Source organism: Mobula hypostoma, chromosome 4 (assembly GCF_963921235.1).
Source record: "Mobula hypostoma chromosome 4, sMobHyp1.1, whole genome shotgun sequence".
Classification (NCBI taxonomy): Eukaryota; Metazoa; Chordata; class Chondrichthyes; order Myliobatiformes; family Myliobatidae; genus Mobula; species Mobula hypostoma.
Window position 1 is genome coordinate 35,382,565 of NC_086100.1, and position 19,150 is coordinate 35,401,714.

The window sequence follows — 19,150 nt, forward strand, 5'->3', positions numbered from 1 at the left end:
CTCATGATCTTATGAATGACAACACTAAATGGCAACTCCTTTGTTTGCATCTTCAGAAACAACTCTATTTCTATCTTGGATATCTCTTGTTTTCCTTTACAAGGTTCCCTGACCTGGAGTTACATTCTGACTTCAGTTCTTTGTGGGAATGGGACCCGCTCTCAGGGCCTCACGACCGGCTGCTTTTTGATATCCCGAGGACGTAGCCTGGAAGACGAGTGCACCTTCATGGTTCCGGAATTTCGTGGGTCCGGAGATACGCTGACTCTAGGCTGGTGCCCCTGGAAGCATTGTGGGAGAACACGGATCATCGAGAGCAGCAGGTTAACTGCTGGGGGTTGTGAGTCCAGAGAGCTGTGCCTTTCTGGTGTCAATTCTCTGGGTGAAGAGCTCAGAAAAAGTGACACAGTGGACTTTTAACATTGTAAATCAGCGAGTTGTTTGTTATGTCTCCCAACTCACTGTGAAACAGGGATGCCTCTTTTTCCCATCTTAGGGAGCAAGAGAGAGAGCCTGTTGTATGTCAAGTTACAGGGTGAACGAGTAGTTTTAGGGGTACTGCAAGTTTTTGTCTTTATTGTTGCTTGCTGCATGCTTGAGTGCTTGGTGGATGGTGTCGTTGCCTTGCTGAAGTTTGGGCATGGAAGGGAGGAGTTGGGGTGCTTTGGGGTTCTGATATTTTAACTCATTCTTTAGGGCAGGCGTCCCCAACCTATTTTGCACCGCGGACCGGTTTAATATAGACAATATTCTTGCGGACCGGCCGACGGACAGGGGTGTGGGGGTGCAGAGTTCAAGTTCAACAGTGGGCGTAACAAGGAGTGAGGAAAGGTGCAGCTGACTCATATTGTTTCATATTGCTAAATCATATTGTTTCCTCACGGCCCGGTAGCACATGCTTGGTGGCCCGGTACCGGTGGTTGGGGACCACTGCTTCAGGGCACTCCTCTGTTTTCGTAGATGTTTGCAAAGAAAAAGAATTTCAGGATGTATATTGCATACATTTCTCTGACATTAAATGCACCTATTGAAACTTATTCAACATAACTCTCAAGCAAGCAGGTATGGCACCTTTAAGTGGATGAGCATTCATTGACGTGGCTGGAAGTGAAACAGGAGGGAGGCACTCCAAGCCAGTCTGAAACGCAGAGGGGTGAGGCCCCCTCTACCCAGCATCTTATTAGCAATTGTGCAGTCACTGGAGAACGAAACTGAGGACCTGAGGACAAAATTGCTGATTTGGAGGGAAATGAGAAATTGTTGTGTGCTGTGTATTACTAAGACGTGGCTTATTCCCAGCACATCAGATCTGACGATCAAACCCTAAGGCTTCTTGATACACAGGATGGACCGAACTGCTGTTTCGGAAAAGGCAAGGTGACGGCATATGTTTCATGATAAACTTTATGTGGTGCTCTGAATGTGGTGGCTTTGTCATACTAGTGTTCCCCTGACCTGGAACACTTAATGATCAAGTGCCGGCCTCTACGTACCAAGAGAATTCTCCACCATAATCCTGACTGCAGTTCACATCCCACCATCCAACTACTGTAATCAGGCACTTGAGATACACCATGCTGCTATCACCAAACAAGAAACAGTCACCCCGAATCAGAGTCGGGAACTTCAACTAGGTCTGTTCGAAGAAATCTCTGCCCAATTACCTTCAATGTATAACCTGAAGCACCAGACTTATGCCCAATGTTCCATTCTCAGACCACATTTCGGGAAATCTGATCACGTGGCTGTCCTTCTCCTACCTGCACACAGGCACAGACTAAAGAGCAAGGCTCCAGAGATGAAGACAATAAAGATATGGTTGCAGGAGGCAGGGGAGCAGCTATGTGATTGCTTTGAGTCAGTGGAGTGGGCTATGTTCAAGGACTCATCAGTGGATCGGAATGATTACACCACGGTTGTCAGAGATTTATTAAAGAAGTTGTAAATGAGTGCATCTTCACAAAATCATTGAGTTTTCCCCAACCAGAAGCCCTGGATGAACCAGGAGATCCGCAAACTGCTGAGGGCCAAATCAGAGGCATTCAGGTCTAGGGACCAAGTACGATACCAAAGGTCTAGGTACAATCAAATTTAATATCACCAGCATATGTCGTGAAACTTGTTAACTTAACGGCAGCAGTACAATGCAATACGTGAAAAATATAGAAAAAAATAAATGAATTACAGTATGGTGTATATATGTATATTAAATAGTTAAAGTCTTGGTCTAAGATTTCGGCACAGTTTCAGAAGCCTAGGATCACAAGTAACTGGAGACGGGCGAATCAAGGGTCAGTGTCACCACAGGAGAACCGTGTGTCATTGGGAGAGTCGGAATATCTACTGTATGCCTGGGGACCCGGGATCCTTGCGATCTCCAGGCACAGAGCTCGAAAAAAGCGACATAACAGACTTTTAACATCATAAACCACCGAGTTTATTATGTCTCCCCGCTCGCTGGAAAATGGAATGGAGTCATCTCTTTCTCCCTTAGAGAGAGAGCCCGCAGTATGTCGAATTATCAGGTGAACAATGTAGTCTTTGGGGTAACTGCAAGTCTGTGGCTTTGCTCACGCTTGAGTGCTGGTAGTGGGTGCGCTTTATTTTTGTCACTGGGGAGAGGGGATTGTTGTTCACTGCCACTTACACGCGGGAGGGAGGGGACTTTGAGGTTCTAACATTTAATTGTCGTTCATTCTTTGGGGCACTCCTCTGTTTTCATAGATGGTTGTGAAGAAAAAACATTTCGGGATGTATATTGTATATATTTCTCTGACATTAAATGAACCTTTGAATCTTTGAAATTAAAAATAGTGCAAAAACAGAAATAATCAAAAGTGAGGTATTGTTCAAGGGTTCAATGTCCATTTAGAAATAGGATGGCAGAGGGAAGAAGCTGTTCCTGAGTCACTGAGAGTGTGCCTTCAGGCTTCTGTACCTCCTTCCCAATGGTAACAATGAGAAGAGGGCATGTCCTGGGTGATGGGAGTCCTTAATAATGGACACCAACTTTCTGAGTCACTGCTCCTTGGAAGATGTCTTGAATACTACGGAGGCTTGTACCCATGATGGAGCTGACTAATTTTACAACTTTCTTTTGATTCTGTGCAGTAGCCCCCCACCCTCCATACCAGACAGTCATGCAGCCTGTCAGCATGCTCTCCACAGTACATCTGTAAAAGTTTTCAAGTGTTTTGTGTGACAAACCAAATCTCAAACTCCAAATGAAATATAGTCACTGTCTTGCCGCCTTAGTAGCTACATCGATATGTTGGGACCAGATTAGATCCTCAGAGATATTGACATCCAAGAATTGAAATTGCTCACTCTCTCCACTTCTAATCCCTTTACGATTGGTTCGTGTTCCCTCATCTTACCCTTTCTGATGACCACAATCAGCTGTTTGGTGCTTTTGACAAGGTCCCACACAGGAGATTAGTGTGCAAACTTAAAGCACACGGTATTGGGGGTAAGGTATTGATGTGGATAGAGAATTGGTTAGCAGACAGGAAGCAAAGAGTGGGAATAAACGGGACCTTTTCAGAATGGCAGGCGGTGACTAGTGGGGTACCGCAAGGCTCAGTGCTGGGACCCCAGTTGTTTACAATATATATTAATGACTTGGATGAGGGAATTAAATGCAGCATCTCCAAGTTTGCGGATGACACGAAGCTGGGTGGCAGTTTTAGCAGTGAGGAAGATGCTAAGAGGATGCAGGGTGACTTGGATAGGTTGGGTGAGTGGGCAAATTCATGGCAGATGCAATTTAATGTGGATAAATGTGAAGTTATCCACTTTAGTGGCAAAAATAGGAAAACAGATTATTATCTGAATGGTGGCCGATTAGGAAAAGGGGAGGTGCAACGAGACCTGGGTGTCATTATACACCAGTCATTGAAAGTGGGCATGCAGGTACAGCAGGTGGTGAAAAAGGCAAATGGTATGCTGGCATTTATAGCGAGAGGATTCGAGTACAGGAGCAGGGAGGTACTACTGCAGTTGTACAAGGCCTTGGTGAGACCACACCTGGAGTATTGTGTGCAGTTTTGGTCCCCTAATCTGAGGAAAGCCATCTTTGCCATAGAGGGAGTACAAAGAAGGTTCACCAGATTGATTTCTGGGATGGCAGGACTTTCATATGAAGAAAGACTGGATGAATTGGGCTTGTACTTGTTGGAATTTAGAAGATTGAGGGGGGATCTGATTGAAACGTATAAGATCCTAAAGAGATTGGACAGGCTAGATGCAGGAAGATTGTTCCCGATGTTGGGGAAGTCCAGAACGAGGGGTCACAGTTTGAGGATAGAGGGGAAGCCTTTTAGGACCGAGATTAGGAAAAACTTCTTCACACAGAGAGTGGTGAATCTGTGGAATTCTCTGCCACAGGAAACAGTTGAGGCCAGTTCATTGGCTATATTTAAGAGGGAGTTAGATATGGCCCTTGTGGCTACGGGGGTCAGGGGGTATGGAGGGAAGGCTGGGGCGGGGTTCTGAGTTGGATGATCAGCCATGATCATCATAAATGGCGGTGCAGGCTCGAAGGGCCGAATGGCCTACTCCTGCACCTATTTTCTATGTTTCTATGTTACTGATGTTGAGTATAACATTGTTGCTATGATACCACTCAACTAGCTGGTATATCTCACTCCTGTACACCCGCTTGTCTCCATCTGAGATTCTGCCGACAATGGATGTGCATTAACAAATTTATAGATGCTATTTGAGCTGTGCCTAGCCACAGTCAGGGGTATAGAGAGAGTAGAGCAGTGGGCTAAGCACACACCCTGAGGTACATTAGTGTTGGTCATCAGCGAGGAGGAGATATTATCACCAATCCGCACAGATTATGGTCTACTGGTTATGAAGTAGAGGATCCAATTGCAAAGGGAGGTACAGAGGCCCAGATTCTGTAGCTTTTTTTTATCAAGACTGTAGGAATGATGGTGTTAAACACTGAGCTATAGCCAATGAACAGCATCCTGACATAGGTGTTTGTATTGTTCAGGTGATCTAAGGCCGCGTGAAGAACTATTGAGATTGCATCTGCCATAGGCCTATTGTGGCAATAGGCAAGTTGCAGTGGATCCAGGTCCTTGCTGAGGCAGGAGTTGCTTTCTAGCCATAACCAACCTCTCAAAGCATTTTATCACTCTGGATGAGAGTGCTACTGGATGATAGTCATTAAGGCAGCTCATACTACTCTTCTTGGGCACTGGTATAACTGTTGCCCTTTTGAAGCAGGTGAGATCTTCCGACAGTAGCAGTGAGAGATTGAAAATGTTATTAAATTGTGCCTGCCAGTTGGTAGGCACAAGTTTTCAGAGCTTTACCAGGTACTCCATCGGGGCCTGCTGCCTTGCGAGGGTTCACACCCCTGAAAGACAGCGTGATGAATCCTCTGAGACAGACAGAGATCACAGGGCCACAGGGTGCAGCACAGATCCTCACCATTGCAGTTATAGTCTCCCTTTCAAAGTGGGTTTAAAAGGTGCTGAGCTCAAACAATAAGAAGTGGACAAATTACACACAGAACATTAAACATCAAACCGTAGAGTTCCCAAAAGTGGGTCCACAGCTGCGGCAGGGCTTGGATGCTGTCATCTCACCAGGGATCCACTTCCAGATGAGCTCAATGCCCTCTGTGCTCACTTTGACTGACAAACCATGGAGGAACCTTCACAATCTGCCACAGCCCCTACAGACCCTGTGATTTCAGTCTCTGAGGCTGACATGAGAGCATCCTTCAGGGGGGTGAACCTACGGAAAGCATCCAGCTCAGCTGGGGTACCTGGCCGAGTACAAAAGAACGGTGCTGAACAACTGGCTGGAGTCTTCCCTGATATCATTAATCTCTTGCTTTGGCATTCCGTGGTATCCACCCAATTCAAGCAGGCCTCAGTCATATTGGTATCTAAGAAGATTGCGGTAACTTGGTTCAATAACTATCATCCAGTAGCAATTACATCCACTCTGATGAAGTATTTTGAAAGTTTGGTGATGAAACTCATCAACTCCTGTCTGAGAAATGACTTGTATCCACTCCAGTTTCCTTTCTGGCTCAACAGTTGACATTTCAACCATCTTGCAGACAGCTTGCAAACTACTGAATACTCTTCTTCATCTAAATATACTACTTCTTCTGAACTGCAATTGAATGCAGCCTGTACCTTCCCTGTTATGAATGTATTTTTGGGCTGACTGAATGTTCTGGTGCTTCTGTGATCTCCTGGGAGATTTGGCGCAGAGTGCAGCTATGGCTATTGTTGTGGATATTTGCTGCATCAATTCCTAATGGCAGAAAACAAACTCGTGGGCGGCTCCATTACTCTGTCACGGAAAAAATGTTGAATAAGTTTAAAATCAATGAGGATGAGAGTGGAAAACAAATGAGTGTTCAGTGCCACCAGCTTACCTCTCTCAGCTGCCTGCAGAAAGTGCAGGAGTCTTGGGTCCCATGCTGGTAGGTTCAATCGCCTTAGCAGCTCATGGCTGTGGACTCACTTTTGGGGCCTCTGCAGTCCGATGTTTAATGTTCTGTATGTTATTTCTTTGCATGAGTTGTTCTTTTTGTTGCATGTTTGATTGCCTTATTTTGTGAGTTTTTTCTTTAAATGGGTTCTATGGTTTTCCTTTGTTCTGTGGCTGCCTCTAAGAAGACGAATCTCAAGGTTGTATATGGTATACAACCAATGCTCTTGAATGGAAAATCCTGCATAAAGTAGTGGATATGGCCCAGTCCATCATGGGTAAAGCACTCCCCACCATTGAGCACATGTACACTGAGTGCTGTCACAAGAAAGCAGCATTCACTATCAAGGACCTCCACAATCCAAGCCATGTTCTCTTCTTGTTGCTACCATGAGAGAGAAGGTAGTCAGGTCTCGCAGTACCAGGCTCAAGAACAGTTATTACTCCTCAACCATCAGGCTCTTAAACTACTGGGAATAATGTCATTGATCTTCATTTGCCTCATCACTGAACATTCCCCGCAACCAATGGATTAATTTTCCAGCACTTTTCATTTCATGTTCTCTATATTCATTGCTTATTTATTATTCCTTTTATTTTCTCTTTTGGTGTTTGCACATATTGTTGTCTTTTGCACATTGGTTGTCAGTCCTGTAGGTGCTGTCTTTCATTGGTTCTATTATGGTGTTTGGATTCACTGAGTATGCTCTCAAGAAAATGAATCTTAGGGTTGTAGATGGTGACATACCTGTACTTTGAATTTGAAACAACCTCCATCAGAACAGCATACAAAGATTCTTGGATCTTAAATATTGATTTCTTTCCAGGAAGCTGCCTGACCTGCTGAGTGTTTTCAGCATTAACCTGGGGCTTGAAGCTCAGCAATTAACCACCACGACTATCTCTGCCCATTGTAGAGTGTCAGAAGCTCCTTCTGGCCCGAGTGGAAACAGTTAATTTCTACTGTTCTCTTTTCCTTCTGCTGAGACCTCCAATATAGCTGGCTCTCTCACAGTTTTTTTTCTTTAATAGTCTCCAACTCAGAATTGCATCCAAAAAGTTCGTAAAGTTTCTGAAACCCCTGAAACTTATAATGTGCTTCTGTGCAGTGTTGATTTAGTTAGCGGTACTCATCCAGTAAAGTAAGTACCTGCTGCGGTACTAGTGCCGGGGTTCCCAACCTGCGACTCACGGACCCCTTGCTTAATGGTATTGGACCATGGCATAACTAAGGTTGGGAACCCCTGCACTAGTGATACCTTACAATTATGTGCATAGTTGGTGAGGGGACAAATGCTACGGTCTCTTCAGAGAGTGGCAGAGAGCACACTTCTTAAATTCTTTAACACATACCACCAAATGCAGAACCTCAAGAAATAGGTCTGGAATCCTTTGCTACTCCAGGTTCTTCACTGTTGGGTGGTTGGTCTGTCAGGGACAGCAGTAGCTCCTGACATCTAGGTTTCTGAAGTAGCAAAGAAACCAATGCTGTCGTACGTAAGTCAATTCTGTGTAAACCACAGAAAATTTTAGACGAGTAAATTAGGAATGAAAAGCAGATAGGAAACAAGGTCTTACTTAAGAAATTATCTGCAGAAATGGGGTAAGTAATTTGCTGGTACTTTCCGGTGTATGTCAATGCTTCCAATAAAACCAGCTTCAGTAGTTAGCGTTCATCTCTGTATCTGCTTTTAATTTCCAGGAGTTGCAATGACAGTGGGGGATGTCATGATCAACAGACCATGAACTTTGAGATTTGTTACAGTCTGTGAAAAGTCACGGTCAACAGCTCATGACATTTCATGAGTTATGTCAAGGGATAGACAGGCAAAGGTTTTGAAGAGCTTTAGAACTTCTCATTATAAAGACAGATGGAAGACCATGATCGCCCACGTCATATGACATGGCATGTAATGGTGATGATGATGATAGAAGATATGAAGTGACTTTGGTTTTTGAAGCAATTCAGTTTCCCCAGAAAAAGTTAGCATTCCAAATTAAAATCAACAATTTCTAAGAGAGTAATAGTTTTAGTGTGGAATATGGCGCTGAAGGTTAGGGTGCAGAGCTACAGTAGCAGATAATTTCAGATTTTGATGTTTTGAAGATGTGTACTAAGAGGAAGCTCTTTAGTGGCATCAGGAAGGGCAGTGAGGATGTGAATGACAAGTGACAGAAGCATGGAAAACCTACAGCACAATACAGGCCTGTTGGCCCACAAAGCTGTGCCAAACATGTCCTTACCTTAGTAATTACCTAAGGTTACCCATAGCCCTCTATTTTTCTAAACTCCATGTACCTATCCAGGAGTCTCTTAAAAGACCCTATCGTACCCACCTCCACCACTGTCACTGGCAGCCCATTCCACCAACTCACCACTCTCTGCATAAAAAAAACTTACCCCTGACATCCCCTCTGTACCTACTTCCAAGCACCTTAAAACTGTGCCCTCTCGTGCTAGCCATTTCAGCCCTGGGGAAAAAGCCTCTGACTATCCACACCATCAATGCCTCTTAGCGTCTTATACACCTCTATCACCTCTCATCCACCTTCACTGCAAGGAGAAAAGGCAGAGTTCACTCAATCTATTCTCATAAGGCATGCTCACCAATCCAGGCAACATCCTTATAAATCTCCTCTGCACCCTTTCTATAATTTCCACATCTTTTCTATAGTGAGGTGACCAGAACTGAGCACAGTACTCCAAGTGGGGTCTGACCAGGGTCCTATATAGCTGCAACATTACCTCTCAGCTCCTAAATTCAATTCCATGATTGATGAAGGCCAATGCACCGTATGTCTTAACCACAGAGTCAACCTGCGCAGCAGGTTTGAGTGTCCTAGGGATTCGGTCCCCAAGACCCCTCTGATCCTCCACACTGCCAAGAGTCTTACCATTAATACTATATTCTGCCATCATATTTGACCTACCAAAATGAACCACCTCACACTTATCTGGGTTAAACTCCACCTGCCACTTCTCAGCCCATTTCTGCATCCTATCAATGTCCCACTGTAACCTTTGACAGCCCTCCACACTATCCACAGCACCCTCAACCTTTGTGTCACCAGCAAATTTACTAGCCCATCCCTCCACTTTCTCATCCAGGTCATTTATAAAAATCATGAAGAGAAGGGGTCACAGAACAGATCCCTGAGGCACACCACTGGTCACCAACCTCCATGCAGAATATGACCTGTCTACAACCACTCTTTTCCTTCTGTGGGCAAGCCACTTCTGGATCCACAAAACAATGTCCCCTTGGATCCCATGCCTCCTTACTTTCTCAATAGCCTTGCATGGGGTACCTTATCAAATGCCTTGCTGAAATCCATATACACTATGTCTACTGCTCTACCTCCATCAATGTGTTCAGTCACATCCTCAAAAAATTCAATCAGTCTTGCAAGGCACAACCTGCCTTTGTCAAAGCCATGCTGACTATTCCTAGTCATATTATGCCTCTCCAAATGTTCATAAATCCTGCCTCTCAGGATCTTTTCCATCAACTTAACAACCACTGAAGTAAGACTCACTGGTCTATAATTTCCTGGGCTATCGCTACTCCCTTTCTTGAATAATGGAACAACATCAGCGACCCTCCAATCCTCCGGAACCTCTCCCGTCCCCATTGATGCAAAGATCATCACCAGAGGCTCAGCAATCTCCTCCCTCACCTCCCACAGTAGCTTGGGGTACATCTCATCCGGACTTGATGCTTTCCAAAAGCTCCAGCACACCCTCTTTAATATCTAAGGAAATAATCTTGGATGGCACCCCCAATCTGTGAATCGGAATCAGGTTTAATGTCATGGATTTTGTTCTTTTCTGGCTTTTGGGTCCCGGAGTCCAGGCCCTCATTTGTCATCATTTGCAAGTTCTGGATTGTTATCAAAGATCAAAGCCTGAAGGTCGATTGGAAGTCCAGATCAAAACCCAAAGGTAGATGGGGAGTCCAGAATTCAAGGCCTTATGGCCGTAGCCCAAGTGTGCGGGTCTCTGAGTCAGCTGTGGAAGTTGGAGCCCAGTCTTTGCAAATTTACAAGTCCGCTGCAAGCTGCAGGCAGAAGACGGCCTGTCCTGTGGTTTAAGGACTCTGTATGTGCTTGGGTGGCTGGGAGGAAGCCAAGAAAGGGGCCTGTTTTGCTGTTGTTGCTCGGTATGTTCCATTTTGTTGTGTTCTGTGTTGTTCTGCCAAGCATGGTGGGTTTGCTATGTTGTCACCAAAATATGTGACGACACTTGCGGGCTGTCCCCAGCACACTCTCGGGTGTGTTGGTTTTTAATACAAATGACACGTTTCGCAGATGTTTCAATGTACATGTGATAAATAGATCAGAATCTGAACATATTTGTGATGATGGAACTATTGAAGTCATATAGGATGACAAAGTGGAATTGGCACATTGAATGTGAGTTGGTGAGTTTATATGGAGGAGGGAATTCAGATAGTGTAACAGAGCAATGCAGTCACGCAAGAATAAATTTGTTCAGCATAGAGGGTAAAGAAAGAAAAGAAACCGTTCAAAGGAGCTCAATAGGAGAGTTAGAGCAAGAGGACAGATAGGAAATTAATGTGGCCTTGTTAATATTATTTACGTCAATTAAAAACATGCACTTAATTAACTAGTTGCTTGTTTTATTAATATATTCAAAATTATAATATTTAGAATAAAAGTTTATAACTGTTTTCCTTAGATTAATTAACATATTTAAATGCATATCAATATGTAGTACAAACTATCGCCCCTCACAGGATAAACTATACAATTCATATTCAAAACATACTTTATCCCAAAAATAAGAATCTAAAACTGTTACAAAACATGCACAATTATTTCCAGTATCAATATAAAATAGTCGAGTTTATTAAAGTGCTCTAAAATGTGTATGTTTATGTAATGTTTTAATGTTCCAACACTTAAGTATTGCATCCTTGTACAATATTGTGAAGGGCACACCTACATTGATAGTATCCAGTTAGTTTAACGAAATCATGCATTTGTAACTTTAAAACTGTCATGAATGATAATTGACTCTATAGAACAAAGTGCTTATATGATCAGAGAGTAGGAACAAAACAAATCCATTAATACCGATAAACCTTTGAGATTCAATTTCATCATTATGACAGAGAATAATAAGTATTAATTTTAACAATGTTTACATTTTAAAATAATACAAGAAAATAATGTTGATTTAAAGTGTAGGTAATTAAAAATATTCAAGTAAGTTTAATTTGATGAATACCCGCAAGAGATTTTTATTGCAGCAAAATATCATGTCTGTGAGTCACTTGATATATAGTGGAGAATATCAGTGAAGTTCTCAATGGCAGACTGATGGAGTTATGGTATTTCTGAATCACTACCAGTCCGTTTGAGTGATGGTCTTTCAATTTTTATCTTTGGGGGGAAAGAAAAGAATATATTCATTAGCAATGGTTTATATTGTCATTCGGATGCCTAAACACGATGGAAAATTTAAGAACTGATTTCCAGGTTTGAAATAAGGATCTACATTAAGTGCAATCATTGGTCAGGGAAAAATATGAAAAAATATCTTTCCTTCATTACAAGAAATTTCACCTTTTTGCTGAGAATGGGATGATGAATCATTCCAAACCGTTTTGAGATGGCAACTTTGTGTGTAGTTTTGTCATATTTTTAAAAATGTTAAATGAATCCGTAACAATCAGCCAATATGGGGAATGTAAATGGTGTAATATAATCAGAGATACAGAAATTATCTGACATTTTTAGATTTAATTAGACCACAATATGATGCCTAATTTTCGATATCTTGTGGGACATTGTTAAGTTGATAATCCCCCTCATTGGAAATGAAATAATGTGAGGAACTGTAATCAGGAAGCTGAAATTACCTTGGATATTATGAATGTAAATTAAAAAAGAATACTCTGGTTAACAAGATACCACAAATTAAAAGAGCATGGTATGAAATTAGAACCTCTAGATCTGGTTTGACACTTCACTTCCCTCACATGTATCCCTGAGGCCTCACTGTTTTGTGGCCTTGCAAAACCAATTGAGCTGGAGGCTTGAGATTTGGTTGCTTCAACCAACCCATGAAGCTGAGAGGAATCATGGAATTGAGGCCTATTCAACTGGATTGCATGATCCAGCTCTGAAGACATGCTGCTGAAAAACACTTCCAAAAATAGTTAGGAACAGCTATCCCTTGCGTTAAGATGAAGGATGAACTATGAATTGATTTGCTGTCAGATATTTGTACTCAGTGCTGAGTCCAGTGGTGGTGTGGAAGGTCAGATGCACCAACATCTAACCTCTGGTTTGTTACTGACTCCTGTCTCACAATGTCCAGGTGTGGATCTTGGAAATGAACATGATGACCAGTTAAGGATCATGAAGGGTACGCAAAGGAACAGGTGAGTATCAGACGTAAAGTTGGAGACTGAAGTATCTGCTGGGTGCCTTGGTAGATCAAATGGCCTCCAAGTGGCATTAGGTGGTGGTGATGCAGAGAGGTGGATAGAGGGAAGGCAAAGGTGGAGGAGAGAAGATGATGGGATTAGAGAGGGTCAGTAGTATAAATGGGTAAGGGACTTATCTACCATGGGTTGCATTGGGAAGATGGCCCTTCCTGGGACAAATTAGCTCAAGCTCACCCTTAATATTATTTACTTATTTATTATTATTTGTATTTTTTTACATTTTCAGAGTTCATTTTTTTGCACAACATTGGTTGGTTGGATTTCTGTTTTTGTGTGTATTGTGTTGTACAGTGAATGCTCACAAGAAAATGAAACTCAGGGTATATATGTATGTGACATATATGTACTTTGTGATAATAAATTAACTTTGAACATTAATACTCACAAATGAATACCTTACAGGAAACAGCACAATTTCATGCGCTACTGAAGCAAAAGTCACGCAAGGAGTGCAAGGGTGACCCATGCTAACAAGTACCCAATTAAAATTTTGGAATTACACAAATGACCTGTTCTTAAATTTCACTTTGGAAAAACACCCTTTATGCTATCCTTCTGTGAGTAACTGAATCTACTTGTTTAAGATGTTCTGGGCATGTCTTGTTGAGTGAAAAATAATTAAGAGTTGGAAAAAGAACCAAGTAAGTTGCGAAGTAAGATTGAGATAACAGGAACAAATCATAAAACCTGTTACTTTCTTACATTTCATTTCAACTTGAAAAGGAGTATAAAAGCTTGAACCATAGTGTTGGTAATTTTAAAATTAGAAGTTTACATTAATAACCATAGTTTGTGAGATTAATGCTTTTACTGGAATAACATTGCACAAAACTCAATTAGGAAAATTTCTATTATACTGAATACCCTACTGGTAACTATTATTTATTAATTTGTACCTCTGTAGCTGGATTGACATTATCAAGATGTGGCTTCCAGGTTATCGAAGACAGATTCTTTTCATCCAAAGAAGGCAAGATGTTAGTGTTGTTTAATTTAGAAGAAACTGAAATAATAAATAAATACACTTCATTAGAGTTCCACAGGTACAATGGTGAAATAACATGAATACACTTCTCCAATAGAATACCTAGTTTTTAAAGGTATGGACATAAACTAAACAAGGTTTAGAGAAATAATTAATTTGCCTTGTGCGTATCTGACTGACATGCCGTCGTTGCTGTAAATGGTTGCATTACTGCTGGTTTGCACACCTCAAAAGCAGAGAAGTTGCTGTAACTCTGCAGAGCAGTTTGGTTGCTGATGTCTGCTAAGTTTTTATTTTATTAGTTTGGTTGGTGGATTTTTATCACCTTGCAAAAGAGCAAGGCATCTCCACATATTTCACTCTGGTTTATAGAAATGCTTGATGCTGGAAATATGTTAACTGTTTTTAAGATGAATATTTCTGATTTTCTGCTGAGGTCAAATCTGGCTGGTAGACTTTTTCTCTTCATTAATATCTGATTTGAATCTACTACCCAGTTATAATCAGATATGTTAAATTTAAACACAATATTCTGCAACTATCTTTGTCTTGACAAGTGGTTGAAATGAACTCCATTTCCTGCAGGCAAGGCTACATCGCAATAAAATCTGTCTGGAAATCGGTGTTCTGCAAAGATCTGTTCAGGGGCCCCTGCTATTTGTGATTCTTATAAATGACTTGGATGAGGAAGTGGAAGGGTGGGTTGCAGATGACATGAAGGCTGATGATATTGTGGATAGTGTAGATTGGACAGCATGGCTTATGAGGGTAGTTGAGCAAGCTAGTGTTTTTCTCTTTGGACTGAAGTAGGATGAGAGGTGACTAGACAAAGGTGTATAAAATGATAAGAGGCATAGACTAAGTGGAGAGCCACAGACTTTTCCCCCAGGCAGAAATGGCTTATACAAAGGGGATGTAATTTTAAGGTGATTGGAGGAAAATTATAGTGGGGATGTCAGAGGCAAGTTTTTTTTTACACCAAGAGTGGAATGTGCTCCGAGGGGTGCTGTTAGAAGCAGATACATTAGGAACATTTGAGACTCTAAGATGGGTGCATGGATGATAGAAAAATTGATGGCTAAACGGGAGGGAAGGGTAAGATTGATCTTAGAGTAGGTTAAAAGATCAGCACAACATTGTGAGCTGAACGGCCCGTGCTGTGCTGTAATGTTCTGGGTACTAAAATGTAAAAGTATTCAAATGGATGACCATCTATCCAGTGGCAAATTAAACATGAGGTCACCAAACTTTGATCACTGGCTGGAGATTGAACATTATAAGATTGTGATTAAAATACTTACATGGATTACCTTGCCAAGAGAATATCTGACGGTTCTCATAGCTAATGCTGCAAGATAAAATTGATTTATTAATAAACTGGATGGTTCTGATTGGATCAGAGCTATGGCGTGTTTTTTTTGCACCATTTGCTCAAGTGGAAAAGCTGCATCTCTACAAAAGGTTTTGATCCACTTTGGGATTAAATAGTTTGAGGACATAGAAATGTAGTTGGGTGAAGATTTGTCAAGATCTCGGGGATAGATTAAATGTGGAATTCTTGGCATAGCCGGTCACACCCACTGGAACCATTGAGGAGGATGGACGCTCGAAAGAATGGATTGAATTAAAAGGTGATGTGGAATTCAGGTGCAAACCTGTCATAACTTAGTTTTTTGAATACGGTGTTGACTGCTCATTGCTAATTTCTTGATGTACTGGTGGTGAACTGCTCTGATGAAAAGCTACAGTACTCCACAAGGTATCCACAGCATTGCTGAGTATGGAGATCCAGCAATGTGTATGGTGTGGTGTTCCCATGCACTTGTTGGAGTTGTCTATGTGGGGGGGGGGAGGTGGTGGTGGCAGTAGAGGTGTGTTGAAGTAAGTATGTGCACTGCATTTTGTTGTGATACACAATGCGGCACCTGTGCATTAGTGGTGTTAGATGGTCTACCAGTCGAATAGGCTCTTTTGTACAACTGATTTTTGTGAGTGTTGCTGGAGGCTAACTCAGCCAGGCAAGTAAAGAGTATTCCATATCATTCCTGACCTGTGCCCTTCAAATCTGAAGAGCAGGGATGCGATTTCCTTACTGCATGATGCCCCAGTTCTGACTTACTTTCAAACACCAGAACATCGTTTTACTTATGTTCTGGATGTGTTTTCAGTGCCCATTCTATGAGTGTTCCTCTTTCAAAAAGGGTTCATTATAGTGGTATATGTAGAAAGAGTTGTGTCATCCACAGAGCTGCTGTGCTGGGACCCTGGTGGCCAACACCTGCCGTTCCAGCAGCTGTGTGTGTGGATGCTGGCAACACAATGAATGGCGACAGCAGGATGAAGCTTGTACAGCGGGGAAGAATGGGCAGCTAAACAGAGGAGGAGACTGCAACTTCTATCACATAACCATAAGATCATAAGACACAGGAGCAGAACCAGGCTAGCCCATTAAATCAGGGCTGATTTATTATCCTCTCTTAATCCCATTCTCTTGCTTTCTCCCCAAAACCTTTGAGGGCCTTTATCAACCTCTGCTTTAAACATACTCACAGACTTGGCCTGTATAGCTGTCTGTGGCAATTAATTCCAGATTCACCACCCCTTGGCTAAAGAAATTCCCCTTCATCTCTATTCTAGAGGAACACCTTAGTATTCTGAGGTTCTGCCCCCTGGTTCTAGATTTACCCCACTACAGGAAACATCCTCTCCATGCACACTTTCTCTAGGCCTTTCAATATTCGATAGGATTGAATGAGATCTCTCTCCTCCCCCCCCCATTCTTCTAAACTCCAGTGAGTACAGGCCCAGAGCCATCTAATGGTCTGATATCCACTCTTGCCTCTCTTTTGTCCATTATATATTTGGGGGAAACAAGCAGACAGAGCAGGTGCTGCCGATCTGCAGCAATGGCTAGCGTGCTCATTGCCAGCCATTATGGATCCCTGAGCCACATATCATTGTACTGAGCACTGAGCCATTCACCTCAGCCTGCCTGGCACCACTCCTCACAGGCAGGCTCTCTACACCAAGCTGCAGGGACACCAACTCAGGGCAAGGGTTCATGTCAGGTTTCTGGTGCAACAGTGCACAGACACATTATAGGACTTCTTTAAACCATGAGGGGAGATGTAACGATGAGTGTCCAGACTGGAGGGCCAATTGTGCAACAGCAAATCAGCGTTCTGCAGCATTCAGTATAGCAACAAAAAATATGTAGCAGGCCTCATTAATTTCCAGTCAATGATAATCCCCAGAATAATCCTGCTAGGGGACGTGATAATCTTAATGCCTTAATTAAAAAAGAGTTGCTGGTCACTTGTTCTCTTGTTGGAACTGTATGTGGCACTTATCAGATGAAGTGGGGTTGGAGGAACTGAGAAAAGGGAATGACATTTTTACAGGTGACAGGGTGGGAACTGACAATTATCAGTCTGTGATTTAAGGTTGTTTAGGTCCTGCTGCAGGTAGGTATGGTCTGATTTATTTGCCAATGAGCTGTGAATGGAATTGGACATTGTACAATCATCAGAAAATGCTCAATTCTGATTTTTGAAGGAAGGAGACCTTGAAAGAAACAGTCATGAGTCAACTACAATGATATAGATTTGGTCTAGAATGACATTACGGTACGGTTGACAATAAGAAATATATTTTTGCTCATTAAGAAAATCACAGCCTATGTAATGGTTACTTTTTTCTCTCATTATCAGCTGCAGTATTTACAAATCTGATAGACTGCCAGAGCAGTTTTATTTTACAGACCACTCTGGCTTGGTGATAAGCATTATGGAAATTAATGCCATAATGAAAAAAGGTATAGATGTTCAACAATCCTTTTTGAGCAATATAAATAATATACCTGTCTGAGTCATTTGAGAATCTTGATCTTCCTGATGAATTGCACTTCCACACACATAAAAATATGGCTAACATCAATAAGAGCAAGAATGCTAAAGCTCCAAATAAAATGCCAAAAAAGGCCCTGAGATTTATTGCTAGGTGTTCACAGCGTTCACCGAAACTGTCATATATTGTGCGTGGAACACATCTGAAAAAGAAAACATAATTGCATTAGGCATTGTCAAGCTAGCAATTCGAAAGTTTAGCAAGTCTATGATGAAGACCTCAGTTCTGAGGCAGGCCCAAAACATCAAATGTTTATTCCCCTCCATAGCTGCTGTCTGATTTGCTGAGCTGCTCCAGCCTTTTTGAATGTGTTAGCAAGTCTATCACAGCCTTTCTGTTTTCAGGTTGCTCTAAAGCATTTTTCAGCCAACAGAAGTAGATTCCGAAATTTGTACAAAGCATATTCTTACAACAGCAAAGTAGTAAATCAACTTGTTTTGCTCTTTTTTTGAGGATTCAATATTGGCCAAGGAACCAAGTTTATCTCCCCAATCTTTCCTTGAAATGGTGCCTGGGATTGTCATTATTACTGAGAAAGCAGATGGAACCTCAGTTCAATGCTTCAGTCAAAGACGGCTCTTTCACTGGTGCAATTCTGAGCAATAACTGTGTTTTTTGTACTTAGTTTTTTTCAACTTTGATTTGAAAATTAACTTTCTTGCTCAGAGGCAAAACTGTTACCCATCGATCTTCACGCTGGCATTTTGATGTATCTTAAAATTCCGTCTGGAAATAATTCAAGTTAAACCTAATAAAGAAACTAGATACAAAAACACATCATCACAGCTGTACATGATAAATTATGATTTACACATTCAACAATTTTTAACCATGGACAGGGAGATAGCAGCTGAGAAATAATAAGAGTAAAAAATTCACCGGAGCCCTAACATGGTAAAGTGGATTCCAGTTAATCGGGGCAACCTCTTATTTGGGACAACCCTTAAAGAACAAAAACTAATTGAGAAAATTATTTTCCATATAATTGGTACAGGAGACTGTTGCCGAACAGGTTCTAACACACATCAGTCGTGTGCACTTGCATGGTTGTTAGACATTGCACCATGCTTAGAGCGACCAGTTTTAAATAGTATCAATTCCGTGTGTTTGTGTTCAAAAAGCCATGACTTTTGTTGCTGAAAGTCGGTGAGAAATAAACAGTGAGACAATACTGAACTGTTTTGCTCACTGCAGTTTCAAACATTCAGGCTTCGAGATGTGAGAAATGGCCAGGAGTGAAAATGAAACGATTTCACTATTTCTACAAGTCAGGAATTAAGAAGAATTTGAGGGTATCAACAATCATCTTGAATAT

At 41.9% G+C, this 19,150-nt stretch overlaps 1 protein-coding gene and 1 long non-coding RNA gene across 3 annotated transcripts in view; one reads left to right on the top strand and one right to left on the bottom strand.

The window, feature by feature from the left end:
- The window catches only part of LOC134345239 (uncharacterized), a 29,220-nt gene extending 15,740 nt beyond the window's left edge, over positions 1-13,480 (top strand). The window contains exons 2-3 of the long non-coding RNA XR_010017642.1: positions 12,815-12,878; positions 13,347-13,480. This is a non-coding gene — a long non-coding RNA (uncharacterized LOC134345239). The remainder of the gene's footprint in view (positions 1-12,814; positions 12,879-13,346) is intronic.
- The window catches only part of LOC134345238 (uncharacterized), a 192,641-nt gene continuing 184,597 nt past the window's right edge, over positions 11,107-19,150 (bottom strand). For both annotated transcript variants that reach the window (XM_063045582.1, XM_063045581.1), the window contains 4 exons: positions 17,789-17,977; positions 15,231-15,277; positions 13,841-13,947; positions 11,107-11,874 (listed from right to left, as the gene is read on the bottom strand). In XM_063045582.1, the coding sequence (XP_062901652.1) occupies positions 11,818-11,874; positions 13,841-13,947; positions 15,231-15,277; positions 17,789-17,977 (400 nt within the window). In that variant the 3' untranslated portion in view covers positions 11,107-11,817. The remainder of the gene's footprint in view (positions 11,875-13,840; positions 13,948-15,230; positions 15,278-17,788; positions 17,978-19,150) is intronic.